This window comes from Phacochoerus africanus, chromosome 8 (genome assembly GCF_016906955.1).
Source record: "Phacochoerus africanus isolate WHEZ1 chromosome 8, ROS_Pafr_v1, whole genome shotgun sequence".
Classification (NCBI taxonomy): Eukaryota; Metazoa; Chordata; class Mammalia; order Artiodactyla; family Suidae; genus Phacochoerus; species Phacochoerus africanus.
The window spans coordinates 147820283-147837106 of record NC_062551.1 but is presented as its reverse complement, the minus strand read 5'-3'; the positions used below and the strand labels follow the sequence as shown (position 1 = coordinate 147837106).

Here is a 16824-nt window from a genome sequence, read left to right as displayed (position 1 = left end):
GTGTACTACTGGTCATTTATCACCTGATAGTTTCTGATATCCAAAGAAAAAGAAAGGATTATTTCGGTGAAGGACCACAAGCGAAGCCTTCTCTGATTTATGGACTTAACTTGCTGGATTCTCTGACTTTACCTCCACCCTCCAACCCCCTAGTTGGAAAGAGTCCAAAGTTGGCTGACCAAGCGGGGCAAGGGTGTGGAGGGGGAAGGTTTCCTTAGCAACGGATCTCATTGGCCTTTCAAACAGAAGCGGTTGAACGATTGGCTGCGGAGGTTTCCAGAGGCTGCCCCATATCGCTGATTGGATGAGGAGAGTCCAAGCTCCCACCTCCTTCTCTCCAGTCCCACAAATCCTGTTGCTTGGCAACCGATTTGCGTCCTGCAGCTAAGCGGGCACCCAGTGAGTTACACCTGTGAAGCGGAGACAACCACCGGAAAAGACAGCCCTAAGCTTAGCCTTTCACGCCCACTTCACGCACAAACAGCACGGGTGGCCCCAGGTCGTCATCCACTTTGCGTTCTGACTGGGCTGTGGGCTGACACTCCAGCAACACACCACACACTGCATTGGAGAAAGTGTCCAAGCTTTCCTTCTGAAGTACTCCTTTAGAAGAGTCAGGGGAGAAAAGAAAGTCACTGTTTTATGCCCAACTTAGAGTCACTTATCTCTGGGGCACACAGCGTTCTGAAGCTCTTTAGAAAGCAACTAACTTATGTCAGTTAACTAGGTTTGGAAAGGTGACCCAAAATCTCAGATATCTGCCTCAGAGTGAACTCTGGGAGTGCGAGGACCAGTGCCAGATCCTCTGTTGCCTTATCATGTACAGCAGAGCTTACATCTTGCTGCAAAGAGACTTCCAAGAGTTGAAGAGGAACAATTATAAGGTGAGTACTGGAGACCTGCAGGGTGTGTTTCATTGGAGTGGGAATTTTTAAAAGCTGTTTAATCCACTTAACTTATCGAAAGCATAATTTAGTTAAACCTAATTTACCAGTGCAGAATTGTTTAGAGAACCTATTTCACTGTGATAATCTATTTCATAATAACAATTATTAGTACTTCGTGATAATAATAGTTAATATTGGACACGTTGTGCAGAGTAATTTATGTACATTTAAGCTCTGAATATCAGGGTCTATCAGGTAGTAAGTGACTAGTAAGTGCAGAGTTGAACTCATTAATTAAGATACTCTAAGTATGTAGCGTTTTGTTTCACCTGCCAGAAACCTACGCCTCAGAAAGTTTCAGCAAATATTTGGCCACAAGATTCCATCATGGAGTTTTCTAACTCCAAAATCCCTTGCTCTTAAGGCTTGGGTTCTATTCCTTCCTGTCTAGTGCACTTTTTGCCGACTGCTGTCACATATAGTACTTAAGTGCCTTTCACTTACAAGTTTAACACAGAGGAAGGCTTTACCCCAGGTGCCACCAATGATGTTTTCAATGTCCACAGGTGCCATAGCTGTTTCATCACAAACAATATGGAGAATTTTAAAAAAATGGAAGGGGCAAGGGACTACTTAAGACTAGAAAGCTGTGCATAGGAAGGTGTGGAGTCCTTATCAACAGCTCCTTCAGGTATAGTTCAATGGCGTTGCTCGGTTTCCACTCCTGCCGTGGAAGCATTGTCTTAGTGGATGCTAGGAACAATTACTGAGTTCAACATCAAACATCCTAGAGGCGTGAAAGTAACATTGGATACTGTTCCTGCTCCACCTGAATTTGTGGCTTGCTGTTGAAAGAAAATTTGATGAAGGGAGAAATGATATGTAAATATAGTTGATGTAGATAATAAGAGATGTAATGGTTATTCAGACTAGCACTCAACATAGCTAATAACTGTGTGGTTGCTCAGAAGTGTTTATTGACTATGTTTAAGCATATTCCTCAGTGTAATGAATAACCTTTATCTATGAAATGTGTTCTTGTTTCTCCATTGGAATAATAGCTCAAGTGTTTTATTCTTATATATGAGCGTGCTATTGGAGTTGTGTTTTACTTAATGAAATTTTTCTTACTTTATACTTATATAGCGTCCATATGGCTTTTAAAGGCTTTGAAGAAATGCATGCTTCTAACTATTCTTTTCAAAATTTGAATCTTATATTGTCTGTTGATTTACATAAGCCACACATTCCATTCATGACCTTCCTATCCCATGCATGATTTCCACACTAATGATTTATTTTAAATGTACTTTTTTTTGTGTTTTCTGGTATCTGCCTTAACTTCTGTGAAGTAAGACAATATATAACACCTTCCCAAATCAAAAAATAAATAAATTTATCAGAAAAAGAAAATGCAGAGCTTCGGGAATTTATTGCAACCTAATATTTGATTTTCAAAGCTGCAATAACTAATCCTTTTTCTGCTTTGATTTTTCTTAATTAAAGGGTATTAATGCCTTTCCTATCAGTGAAGATATGTTGGAATGGGAAGTTGATATTAAAGGTCTGCAGAATACAATTTGGCAAGGTTTGTGCTTTCAAACATACTTTACTTTTTTAAAAGTCTTTATGTTATTAGTCTAATTTCTTTAATGTTGCATTATATACTTTTTTGAGAATTCTAAAAGTATTCACATGTTATTTTTTCATCGTATGGCTTAATTTTATTGCTATTTGTCAACATGGGTGTGAATTTCAGGTCTGAATTTTTCTTTATGCCACATCTTAATATCATCATGTTTTTAAGAAGCAGAACAGTAAAGCATATCAATTGAAAATATCATCTCACAGTCTTCCATGAAACCAGAGAAGGGAAATTAAAATGCATACTGGCATAAAAATCCCACAGCTATGTCTCATTCTTTTCCCTCTTTGATTTTCTCACAAATCTCCACAAATCAAATTCTCAAGAAGACTAGGGTGCTATAAACTTTAATGACCATGCACTCGTACAGCAGCAGATTAACAGGATATATTTGTTTGGGTGAAGTAGGAGAGAAAAACAGGTTAAGTGGATAATTACAGTAAAATATAATGTGCCATTATGGATTTTGAATGGACGACTGAGAAGGCCGTGATTAATTGTGCCTTAGAGACTCAGGAACAGCTTCCCAAGGAAGTGACACTTGAGTTGAGTCCTGAAGAATGTATGAGTGATGGCCAGATTGAGAATGAGAAGGTGATCCAGGCAGAGCAAAGAGCCTAGCAAAAGCCTCTATACAAGAGAGGGTTCTGAAGCAATGAGCTCAGTAAATATGAGGTGCACAATGAAGGGGACACAGTAAATATGAAATTCCACAGAGTCTGTGGGTGGAAAGGACTGGTGGGAATGGAAATGCTGAAAACAGGAGATTAGATTGTGAGCACTCTTATTACACTGTTTAGTGGGGTCTATAATCCAATTTACCTGTTCATAAAATCTTTGGGACCTTGGGGAGTCGAAACTGCAAAGAAACTCCAGTGTTAATCAGGTTACAGTTAATCAGTACATGACACTTTAGTAAAAATGTTTATTTCTATATCATAGGATCATTCTTCCAACTGACAATAAGTTTTACATCAGAGTACAATTTTGTCCCTCCAGTTGTGCGATTTAGAACGATTCCTTTTCATCCAAATGGTAAGGAACAAATGAAGTTATTTATTGTCATGGGCTTTTTCCCTATTAACCTATTCTTTGTAGTGTTTAACAATGTTTCCTTTTAATCACTTTGTTATGATTATAAAAGTCAGCGTATTTACTCAGGAAAATATTAAAAGGCATAAAAAATTATCCATCTGAATCCTAATTCAGACAGATGCAACTCTCAACATTCAACCAAATTTATTTCCTTTCTTCTGCATATGCATTTTATCTGCATAGTTGAGGTATTTCCACATAAAGTTTTATATCTTTTTTACTTAAAATGACAGAATACATTTATTTCTGTATTATTAACCATTCTTCAAAGAAAACTTTTAATGACTGAATGATAAACGTAACCATTCCTGCGTTGTTCAGTATTTTCGTTGGATCTAATTTTTTACTTAAAAAAAATGATGCACTGACAAATTAACATCTTAAAAAGAAGTTAGATTGCAACTTCAAGTTATATGCAAATTGTTGATCAGTTATAAATGTAAAAATTTCGACTATTAAAAAGAAGACAACCTAATAGAATTTTTAATAGGCTGGTGAGGAAGGCTTTTCTAAAAATAACAAAACCTAGAAACTATGAGAAAAGCATGACACATTAAATTGCATAAACTTTAAAAAATGTCTCTGTAACTAACAACATTATTAAGAGACAAAAATGCATTGACATTTGTAAACTGAGGAAAAATATTTGAAAGGCATAAATTAGAATGTTTATAATATGTAAAGACCACCTGTAAATCAATAAGAAAAACATGAAGCAATAGAAAAGTGGGCAAAGGTTATAAACCAACATTTGATAGAAAAAATGTAGTGAAAATAAACATAAAAAGATGTCAGCTTCACTAGAAAGAAAATAAATGTTAAAAATAATAACACAGGCATTCCCATTGTGGCCTAGCAGTTAACAAACCATGAGGACGCATGTTCGATCCCTGGCCTCGTTCAGTGGGTTAAGGATCTAGCATTGCCATGAGCTATGGTGTAGGTCACGGACGTGGCTCAGATCCTGTGTTGCTGTGGCTCTGGTGTAGGCCTCTGACTCCAGCTCTGATTCAGCCTCTAGCCTGGCAACCTCCATATGCCGTGGGTGTGGCCCTAAAAAGACAAATAATAATAATAATAACAACAACACAGGAGTTCCCTCCTTGTGGCTCAGTGGGTTAAGGATCTAGCATTGTCATGCTGTGGCTTGGGTTGGGGCTGTGGTGTGGGTTCGATCCCTGGCCCAGGACCTTCCACATGCTGTGGACATAGCCAAAATATAATAATAACATACAATTACAGTACGGGTGGGCAAACAAGAGTTCTCTGATATAATGATATATAGAGTGACCTTGTGGGGAAGCAATTTGACGGTTTCATATCAGATATAAAGTGCAAATAGCCCTAAATCCTTATAATACCATGTTTATAAATTATTTCATAGAAATGCTAGCACAAGTATGAAAGAATATGTTTTCTTCTATTTGAGGTATAATAGATTTACAATATTATGTTAGTTTTAGGTATGCAGCAAAGTGTTGCAGAACTTTGGCAGATTATATTCTAGGTTATATTATAGGTTATTAGATTATATAATAGATTATATTATAGGTTATATTATAGGTTCTTGCAAAATAATGAGTATAATTCCTTGTGCTTTACAGTATATCCTTGTTGCTTATCTATTTTATGCACAGTAGTTTCTGTTAATCTCATGCCCTTGATTCATCTTTCCCTCCTTTTCTTTCCTCTTTGATAACCACAAGTGTTTTTTTTTCCTTTATCGGTCAATCTGTTTCTGTTTTGTATACACATTCGTTTGTATTAGTTTTTGATTCCACTTATAAGTGATTATTTGCCTTTATCTAACTTATCTCACTAAGCATAATATTCTCTAGGTCCATCCACATTCCTGCAAATGGCTAAGTAACCTTCCATTGTGTGTAAATGGCACTATTTTATGTTTTCTATAGCTAAGTAATATTCTAGTGTGTATATGTGTGCATCACATCTTCTTAATCCTGTCATCTGTTGAGGGATACTTGGTTTGCTTCCATATCTTGGCAATTGTAAATAATGCTGTTGGGGTGCACATATCTTTTCCAATTAGTGTTTCTGTTTTTTCTGGATATATACCCAGGAGTGGAAGTGCTAGATCTTAGGCTAGCTTTATTTTTAGTTTTTTTGAGGAACCTCCATATTGTTTTGCGTAGTGGTGGCTATTTATATTTCCATCAACTGTCAACAAGGGTTTCTTTTCCTTCACTTCCTTGCCAGCATTTGTTATTTGTAATGTTGATGATAGCCATTCTGACAGATGTGAGGTGATAGCTCACTGTTGTTTTGATTTGCCTTTCTCTAATAATTAGTGATGTTGAGCATCTTTTCATGTGCTTGTTAGCCTTTTGATATCTTTGGGAAAATGTCTGTTCAGGTCTTCTACCCATTTTTTGATTGGGTTGTTTGTTTGATATTGAGCTGTGTGAGCTGTTTGTGTATTTTGGATATTAACCTCTTGTTTGTTGAATCATTTTCAAATATTTGCTCCCACTCTGTAGGTTGTCTTTTCATTTTGTGGATAGTTTTCTTTGCTGTACAAAACTTTTTAAGTTTAATTAGGTTCCATTGTTGTTTATTTTTGCTTTTACTTCTTTTGCCTTAGGAGACTGAGCCAAGAAAATGTTGCTATGATTTATTTCAGAGCATTCCACCTATGCTCTCTTCTAGGAGTTTTATTTTTCCTGGTCTTACATTTTGGTCTTTAAACCATTTTGAGTTTAGTTTGTATAAGATGTGAGGGATTGTTCTAATCTCATTGTGTTACATGTTGCTGTCCAGTTTTCCACTTTGTTCAAAAGGCTGTCTTTTTTCCATTGTATTTTCTTGCTTCCTTTGTTGGAGATTAATTGGCCATAAGTGTATGGGTTTATTTCTGGGTTCTCTATTCTGTTCCACTGATTTGTGTGTCTGTTTTTGTTCCAATACCACAATGTTTTGACTCCTGTAGCTTTGTAGTATAGTCTAATGCCTGGGAGGGTTATACCTCCAGCTTTGTTCTTTTTTTCTCAAAATTGCTTTGGCAGTTTAGGGTATTTTGTGGTTCCATGTGCATTTTAGGATTATTTGTTCTAGTTCTGTAAAAAATGCCCTAGGTATTTTGATATGGATTGCATTAAATCTGTAGATTGCTTTGGGTAGTATGACCATTTTAACAGTATTAATTCTTCCGATCCAAGAGCACAGGCTATTGTTCCACTTCTTTGAATAATCATTTTCCTTCATCAATGTTTTATAGTTTTCAGCATATAGGTCTTTCATCTCCTTGGTTAAGTTTATTCCAAGTGTGGGGGGATTGGAAGCACTTTTAAATGAGGTTTGTTTTTACTTCCTCTTTCTGATATTTCATCATTAGTATATAGAAATGCAAGGTATTTCTATATCTTAATCTTGTATCCTATAACCTTGCCAAATTCATTTATTAGTTCTAATGGTTTTGGAGTTTGCTAAAGAATATTTTTAACATTCTTATTAATATTCAATTAACAAGGACATTTGTTTCTGCTAACAATGTTGGAGATAGGGAAAAGGGAAATAACTCCAAAGTCCATTAATACAGGAATTTTTAGATAAAACACCCTATAGCTATATACATTGCTTTTAAACATAGCAAGGAAGATATATGAAGACTTTACTTTTTGGTGATTGTTATATCCCTAGACTCTTCACTACCTGGCATAATGGTGCTCAAATATTTTTTGAATAAACACGTCCAGAAGAAATACGTTGACAATTTACTCTTAAGTGAAAAAAATACTTTTAAACCTAAAATGTAGAATATAATCCCATTTAATAAAAAAGCAAAACAAAAATATATGTGTATTTGTGTGTTTGTATATACCAGGTGGTAAGATTCTGAAGAGTGGCATTAATAGGAAGTGGGACATTCATTTTACTTCATACAGATTTTTTTTTTTTTTTTGCTATTTTAGGGCCACACCCACAGCATATGGAGGTTCCTAGGCTAGGGGTTGAATTGGAGCTATAGCCGCCAGGCTATGCCACAGCCACAGCCACGTGATATTCAAGCTGTGTCTGCGACCTACACCACACCTCATGGCAACGCCGGATCCTTAACCCACTGAGCAAGGCCAGAAATTGAACCTGCATCCTCATGGATCCTAGTCAGGTTCATTAACCTCTGAGCCATGAAGGGAACTCCATTACCTTATACACTTTCATGTTATTTTTCTCCAAGTACATTATTATTTTTGTAATTAAAACCTATTTTTAAAGGGTAAAATTAGGCATTAGAATTAGTAGCATTAAATATGGTGAGGAAGGGGTGGTATTCTTATCCTCAATCCTTACCCCTCTCACTGCCATAGGGAATAGAGAATCTCTGTCTCTAGGAGGGAAAAATACCAGAAAACTTGTGATTACTCTTCTTTCCCTCCGTCACTCCTCCTAGAGTGACTTATCTAACTGGGGACATGGGAGCAAGAATTGAGCATGCGTGGCCCAGCACTTTCTCTCCATTCTCTTTGCAAACAGCCTGGCCTTAGGGTGGGTGCAACCTTGATTTCTCCGGGTAGGAATCTTAAGCAGGCCTTCCGTTTAGGGATTAGGTTCAAATCAGGATGAGTTTTGTGGAGGTTAATTAAAGCCTTTGATCAAATGCATTCTCCGTTTCAGTATGACGGTAAAGTTGATATTCTTCACGAACATCTTTAAACATTGTGGCCTATTTCATTGTATGATGAACGTGGGAGGGAAGGAGTCTCATTTACTAGCCCCCAAACTCCAAAAGATGGCTCTATATGGTACTGAGTTTTTAGATACATGAAATGAAATTGCCTTTCAAGATCTTATTTTCACTCCCACCAGGGAGTGTGTATAAAGTTCTCATTTTAGCACTCTCCACTGAACATTGAAACTTGAGAGAAATTTTTTGCCAAATTGATAAGAATCTTGCTGTTTTAATAAGCATGTCTTTAAATACTTGTGAGTTAAACATTTTCTCACATGCGTTGATTGTATTTCCCTTTTTTTTTTTGTCTTTTGTTGTTGTTGTTGCTATTTCTTGGGCCGCTCCCGCGGCATATGGAGGTTCCCAGGCTAGGGGTTGAATCGGAGCTGTAGCCACCGGCCTACGCCAGAGTCACAGCAACGCGGGATCCGAGCCGCCTCTGCAACCTACACCACAGCTCACGGCAACGCTGGATTGTTAATCCACTGAGCAAGGGCAGGGACCGAACCCGCAACCTCATGGTTCCTAGTCGGATTCGTTAACCACTGCGCCACGACGGACACTCCTGATTGTATTTCTTATTTTGTGAATTGTCAGCCTTATGATCAATGTTATCACCTTGTCCTAGATGTGTCCTAATATTTGCCTTTATCACTAATTCTAAAATTCCATTTATGCTTTCTTTTTAACATCAGGAATTTAAAAATTTTTATGTAGTCATATCTATTCGTCTTATCCTTTGAGACGTTTGCAATTATCTTTAAGCTTAAATGACCCTTTCTCAAAACAGTCAAATCATCATTTTCTGATTCTATAGTTTTATTTTTCATAGTTAATTGTACTTTTTCCAAACACTGATTTTGTTAATGAACTGTGTTAGGGCCTAGGCCAACCTTCTATATGTTTTTCCAATTTGTATTTAAAAGAACAAAGCTGGCTGGGAGGTTTTGCCATCTTCAACGTGTAGGTTCCATTTCGGGACCTAAGGCATTTACTCTGTCACTGTTTCCAGCCAGTGGGAAGGAGAAAAAGAGAAGAGGGCAGAACAGCTTCCTTAAGAAAATGTGCTCTACATAAGACTGAAAGCCAGGGACTGGGTTGTACCTGGTTTTCACAGTCAATAACTAGTTATAGTAGATAGTCCAGTGGGACACAAAGTGTTCAGTGGACAAGGGTTTGTGTCCAACTTCAACAAAACTAAGGTGACTCTACATTTCAGTTCATCATAGAATGGATGCTTCTAGTCCAACAACAATTTAATTTTGCGATAATTTTGTTAATAAAGGTTTTAGCTGATAAAATTTTAAAAATTTGACATTATGTCAGAGGAAAAATAATTGCTTGGTTATGTCAGCTACTGGATTGTTTCTATGGTTATTACACTGTAAACCTGCAGTACCAAGTAGATACTTCCCACTTAGGTTAAATGAGGGACAGTATACTTTTTTTTATTAACATTGTACTCTATGTCCTTTATTTTACTCTTTCTGTATAATAGTTGTGTGAACATAAAAGTATTCATATTTTTATCTACACTATTTGAAAGTAAAACATAAATAAAATGACACTTCACCCCATGGGAAAAAAAAAGAAAAGAAAGAAAATGTGCTCTAGGAGGTGCACACTTTACTTCTACCAATATGCCATGATTAAGAAGACATAGAAGGAGTTCCCATCGTGGCGCAGTGGTTAACGAATCCGACTGGGAACCATGAGGTTGCGGGTTCGGTCCCTGCCCTTATTCAGTGGGTTAAGGATCTGGCGTTGCCATGAGCTGTGGTGTAGGTTGCAGACGTGGCTTGGATCTTGCGTTGCTATGGCTCTGGCGTATCCCGCGTTGCTGTGGCCCTGGAGTAGGCCGGCAGCTGCAGCTCCGATTCGACCCCTAGCCTGGGAACCTCCATATGCTGCGGGAGCGGCCCAAAGAAATAGCAAAAAGACAAAAAAAAAAAAAAAAGAAGAAGAAGAATACATAGAAGACACCTGGCCACCTCTTGCTAGAGGAAAGGCTGGGAAAATGTGAGCAACCGTGTATACATCTAAAACTTCATGGGAGGATAGGGTTAGGGGCAGGCACCATTTTTCTTATTACAGAGAGAAGAAATGGAAAAGAGCAAATGCTGGAGGGCCATATGCTGCACCTGTGGCATATGGCAGTCGATTCAGGGCTACAGTTGCCGCCACAGCCACAGCATCACCAGATCCAAGCCACGTCTGCTACCTACACCACAGCTCATGGCAACGCCAGATCCTTAACCCACTGAGTGGGGCCAGGGATCGAAACTGCGTCCTCATGGATGCTCGTCAGATTCGTTTCCACTGAGCCACTCTGGGAACTCCTGTACCATTTCTCGATCATCTTTTTTTTTTCACCACTGAGTCATAATTTCACTTTTGGTGTACAACAATTTTAATTCAGACTAGGATTTGTTTCTAAATTTGCTTATCTCATTGTTTAATCTTGTGTCCCAGTGCTCTGTGACAGTTATTGTAGTTTTACAATACAATGGGTTAAAGACCCCTCTTTTCACCTTTCAAAATTTTCTTCCTGATTAGATTGTGGTGATGGTTGTACAACTATAAATATAATAAAAAGTTTTACCTTTTTATTATAAAATTGTTCTATTGGAATATAAATGTTTTTCTCATTTAACCAAAATTATTTATTCATTAATAAATGTATCATTAATAGTGATAGCCATCATTTTTTGAGGATCCACTATATGCTAAGTACCCTGTTCCTTGAAGATAGATACTTTAATTATGTCCCCGTTTCACGTATTAGGCAAGTGAGAACTAGAGGGTAAAGTTTATTTTTTTTTTTAATTTTTAATTTTTGTTCTTTTTGGGGCTGCACCACGGCATATGGAAGTCCCCAGGCTAGGGGTCAAATCGGAGCTGTAGCCGCTGGCCTATGCCACAGCCACAGCAATGCCAGATCCATGCCGCATCTGCAACCAATACCATAGATCACACTAGATCCTTAACCCACTGAGTGAGGTCAGGGATCAAACCTGCGTCCTCGTGGCTACTAGTCAGATTTGTTTCCACTGAGCCATGACAGGAACTCCTAGAGGATAAAGTTAATTGCTCAACGTCACATACCTGATAGGCAGAGGCGTCAACAGTCAAATTTGTGTGTATCTGACACCCAAATCCATGTTCTTGACAGCGACCCCCCAATAACTGTCACATTCATTATAAATAATTTTCCTGATTTCTCATTTGCTTTCTAACTTTGCCTATCATATGTTGATGTTCATAAGTTTACATAATAATTTTGTTATATGTGTCGATATTAAACTATTATTTTGATACAGTAGACCCATACACTGGCCGGCCTTGTATAGATTTTTTGGACAACCCTCGTAAGTGGAATAGAAACTATACATTGAGCAGCATCTTACTTACCCTCCAGGTAAGAATAGATTAATATAATGCTCTCTTAATACTTGAATTACCCCAGTTATTCAAAGTATAAGGAATCAAATATATACCGCATGTTTAAATATTTAAAAGGTTTGAGTAAGCTTATATAAATCAATAGCATTTCTACATCAAGCCTGTAAAATGGAATTTGAATCATCAAGACTCTTATTTTTAAAGTGAAATTGATAGTTTAGGTCCTTCCCCACCAAAGAATATGTATTTTATAAAAGAAGAAAAGAACTGTTTGGATGGTTTCAATTCTGGAAATACAGTCTTAGATTTGCTTTTGGCTCCAAACTTCACTTTATAATATTGAACAGCCCTCTTAGATCTTTTCTCATTCGTGAGCCTTGCCTTCCTCAGAGAGGTGAATCGAGAGACTACAGCATAAAATGTTCAGCTTTATCCTTTGTTGCTGACATTGTTAGCGACTCGCTTTTATAAGTTTTCATATCAAACCCAATGAACACGAACCAGGAATTTCCTCCTCTTTTCAGATAGATGCCTGTTTCTAGAATGCACCCTTTACCTCCTGGATCCATGGTCTTTAGAAGAATCCTCAGTGTTGTGTTATTCCCAACCCTCAAAGAGCCTCCCTTCTCATCCTACCTGAGGTGCTAAAATAAATGATTTCAATGGCACTTGCTTGGACCACTCCCATCTGGCCCAGCAAGATTCTGTCCATGCACCTACTCATCATTAATCACATCTAGAGATAAACTATTGCATTTTGATTATCTGGAATACCTGGAGTATACAATATTCTGGCTTAATTGAATTTTCTCAGTAGCATAGAACTATAACACACACGTTCCATCTCTCCCATTTCTTTCTTTCTCTTTTCTTTTTAGGGCCACTCTTGTGGCATATGGAAGTTCCCAGGCTAGGGAGTCAAAGCCAAGCTTCAGCTGCCAATCAACACCACAGCCACAGCAACACTGGCTCCAAGTTGCATCTGTGACCTAAGCTGCAGCTTGCAGCAGTTAACCCACTGAGTGAGGCCAGGGATCAAACCTGCATCCTCATGGACACTATGTCGTGTTCTTAACCCACTGAGCCACAATGGGAACTCCTCCCATTTCTAATTTTTGAAAATGAAATAAAACTGACCATTGATTTTCTAGTCATCTTGGTATGCTGAGTAAAATTTAGCATTTTTTAAAATGCAATGTTCAATTTATTCATTCACTCATTCTGCAAATCTGTATTGAGCCAGATGTACCAGTGCCAGGCCAGGTCTGGGAGAGAGATTTGAGCAAAAACCCTGAGGAAGTAAGTGGGCATAATATGCAGATTTGTGGTTGATCTTTTGGATTTCTTCAAACTGAGTCATCCTATCTCTTCCACCTAAATAGGACCTGCCTTAAAGATAATAAAAATGAATGTTCTCAAAAACGTAACAAGTGAGGGTAAACCAGAATGAAATGGTGGACATTTGAATTGCAGCATAATTTCATAAAAGGTAAATTGGGGACTTGCTTGGCTTCATATCTTGGTTCTGCTTCTTAATACATTTGCACTATTGGACAGGTTTCTTCTCAATGCCTCCGTTTCTTCATCAATAAAACGAGGCTCTTAGCAACTACCTCATATAGTTTATGATGACGAAATGAGTGAATACGGAACCATGAGTGGTCCAAGAAAGTAAATCAGTAAAACCTAGTTAATATTTTGATCTTAATTTTAACCAGTAATATAAAGTGGCAACTAACTGTTACCATATACATCATGGAAAGCCAGTAGATTACACAGTTGTTGTTGTTTTTAATAGATTTATTAAACAAATATGCATCCATTAGAGGAGATTTTTATGATGATGGAAAGGAAAAGAAATCGTTGATAATCATAAAGAAAATTCCTTACCCTATTGTTATTAGCATTTTCTTCTGAGCTTTTCTCCTGTGTTTTGGTTTAAAATCTTCAGTTCCACATTTCCTACAGGGTCAAGTCCAAATTTTATTGCCTGACAAATGATTTACTTCTCCTCACACCTGGGCTTTAGACTCTTCCAAACACATCGTGCCATCTCACTCCTGTTTATGTCTTCAAGCTTTTCTTCACTCACAGTGCTTAGTTCAATTCAGGTGAAAAGGCATTTAGAGAGTTCTAAACTTTAAAGGTGGAAACCCCAGTCAGCCTTGGACCTTAAAAAGTGCTTGGTCCCATTCCCCTTCTGACTTACAACCCACTTTCTTCCCCCTTTCTCGGTCTGTCTGGAAAGCAGCTTCTTATGTTTTAAGAGGGAGATAATGGAAAAAAAGAAAAATCATAAAATTAAAAAAAAATTTTAAGTAAATAAAATTAGGTGTGCTTTAAAAAAATTAAAAAAGAGTCAGATCAAATGAACCCTCCTCTGGGATGTCCTTCCTGATTTCCTTTCCTAGGTGAAATTAATGGCTTTGGTTGTGGGGGGAAGGTGAGCTTCCTCTGAGACCCACCCAGTAAGGGGTACCCAAAGCAAATCTCCATCAGAGCACTGTAATGCCATAATGCACATACTCTTTCATTATCTGTCTTTCCCTATTGAACTACAAGCTTTCTGAGTTCAAGAAACAAGTCTAATTCATGTGGGAGGTACTAAGTAACATGATTGAAGCCACAAATCTGGATTTTTACATGATTACAATGATGGTATATTTACGTACAAATTACATAGCCTATTTCTTTTTCACTTAATATTTTATCTCAAGTAATTTCCAGATTGTTACAGTTAATTTTTTTTCTTTTTACGGCCCCACCTGTGGCACATGGAAGTTCCCAGGCTAAGGGTCAAATTGGAGCCACAGCAACATCAGATCTGAGCCACACCTGTGACCTATGCTGCAGCTTGAGGCAACACCAGATCCTTAACCCAGTGAGCGAGGCCAAGGATAGAACTTGCCATCTTCACTGATGCTATGTTAGGTTCTTAACCTGCTAAGCCACAACAGGAACTCCCAGTTAATATTTTTATGGCTACTTAATAGTCCTTTGAAGGTCAGTGCTGCCCCCAAAAGCGTTCAGCTCTTATAGAAATGTGCAATATCTGTGCTGTCCAATATAGTAGCCACTAGTCTCATGTTCAGTACTGAGCACTCGAAATGTGGCTAGTGTAACTAAGGAACTGAGCTTTTCATTTTATTTAATTTTAAGTAATTTAACTTAGACTGATTTCTGACTACAATCAGTAGTACAGGTGAGACATCTGTAATCATCACACTGTTATCCAAGGAAGTGATACTTGAAATGGTGTTTAAAATATTATAAAATCTAAATATGCTAATCATCTCCTCCTAAAATTTTTCCAATCTTAATTTCTTCAAAAAGTTGTACTTCCATATTCAATGCAAGAGTAAATATCATAGAAGAAATTTCATCCATAGAAGAAATTGGCAATGGGCTTTAACTACTGAATATTATAAAATATAGACATTGGTACAGTTGCTATTGATGCTTCAAATTTTTGTGTTTATCCTCTGGCTGGCCTTTTATGTTATTTCATACTATCACATGGCCAATTTAAAGGTAGAATTAAAAAAAATTTTTTTTACTATTTTTAGCAGAGTCTTATTTGCACACTTTAATATAGTCCTCATGTTTTTGTTCTTTAAAAATCTTTAAATATACTGAATACCTTGTGTGCATGTTATATGAGCGGTAGGTAAATGCAAAGACTTGAATAAACTTTACCAAATGTGCCTCTCTGAGTAAGATTATCTCTCCAGCCAAAGACCAAAACTTGCTCTTCAAGCTGTTTCATCTGCTTCACACCTGCTTTGAAAGATAAATGTAATCCACATTGAATCCCTTATTAAGCAATTATAATATTCCTTGAAATATAGCCAAATGTATTTTCCAAATAGGAAAAAAAAAAACCAGCAGAAAATTCTTGTTGCCTTTGAAATAGCAGATGCCAAATATCAGATGCTTTCATTAGTGAAAGATTGCCTTTATTTCCATGACTCTTAACCCACAATAACCCCCGTTGACCTGTACCTACACTTAGACATTCTGGTAGTTATTATTTTGGCTGTATTTTATTATCCAGTTTGTATGTTATAGTGTAAGAGTCACTATACTGAATTATTAAATAAATATTTAAAATTTGAGCTAATATTCATTTTGAGATGCCAACTAATAAATAAGATCATGGTCCAGCAGAACTATTAAGTTGTGGTTATTGCTGGTCACCTGTTTTGTCCAGATGTCCAGATACTATTGTAGGCAGAATTTTGAAGATGTCCCCCCCCCCCAAGAGTCCCATCCTCTGGTTATTCAAAGACTAATTTGGCTGTGAAGGAACTTAGCAGATGGAATTATGGTTCCTAACCAGCTCTCCTTGAAATAGAAAAGTTATCCTGAATTATGCAAGGGAGCCCAAGGTAATCGCATGAGCCCTTAATGGTAGAAGAGGAAAACAGAAGCGTCACTCAGAGAAATTCAGTAAAGAAAGAGAAAGGAGGGAATTCCTGCTGTGGCTCAGCAGGTTACAAACCCTACCAGCGTCCATGGGAAAAAAAAAGAGTAAAGACAGGAGAGGTCCAAGCATGAGGATGAGGCTTTTACCTTTCCCTCTGAGATGCAGGGATTCACGTGTAAGGTCTGGCAAGAGACATCTCAGGGCTGTAGGCAGCCCCCAGTTAACTGCCAACAAAGAAACAGGAAACTCACTCCTACAAATACTGAATTTAGGAACTGAATTCAGCCGACAAACAACCTGAATTATTGGGGAAGCATATTCTTCCCAGAACCTCTGATAAGAGCCCAGGCAGCTGACACTTTGATTTCAGTCTTCTTAAATCTGGAAGAGAGAAACCAGCCCAAGCAACTCCGACTTCCTACCTCTAGAAATGTGAGATTCTAAGTCTGTATTGTTTTAGACATTGAATTTGTGCCAATTTGTTACTGCAGCAGTAGAAACCTACTACAGATAGCAAATTAATCATTCAGTGATCTGGAGGGATCTTAAACTGTATGCAAGCTTTTTTTTTTTTTTTTTTTTTTTGCTTTTTAAGGCTGCGCCCATGGCATATGGAGTTTCTCAGGCTGGGGTCCAATTGGACCTACAGCTGCCAGCCTACACCACAGCCACAGCAACGCAG

The 16824-nt window shown here is 37.6% G+C and overlaps 1 protein-coding gene across 1 annotated transcript in view; it reads left to right on the top strand.

The window, feature by feature from the left end:
• The first annotated feature begins 390 nt into the window (after nt 1–390).
• The window catches only part of UBE2U (ubiquitin conjugating enzyme E2 U), a 47163-nt gene continuing 30729 nt past the window's right edge, over nt 391–16824 (top strand). Inside the window, exons 1-4 of the mRNA XM_047788807.1 lie at nt 391–884; nt 2394–2475; nt 3475–3567; nt 11635–11732. Coding sequence (XP_047644763.1) covers nt 819–884; nt 2394–2475; nt 3475–3567; nt 11635–11732 — 339 coding nt within the window. The 5' untranslated portion in view covers nt 391–818. The remainder of the gene's footprint in view (nt 885–2393; nt 2476–3474; nt 3568–11634; nt 11733–16824) is intronic.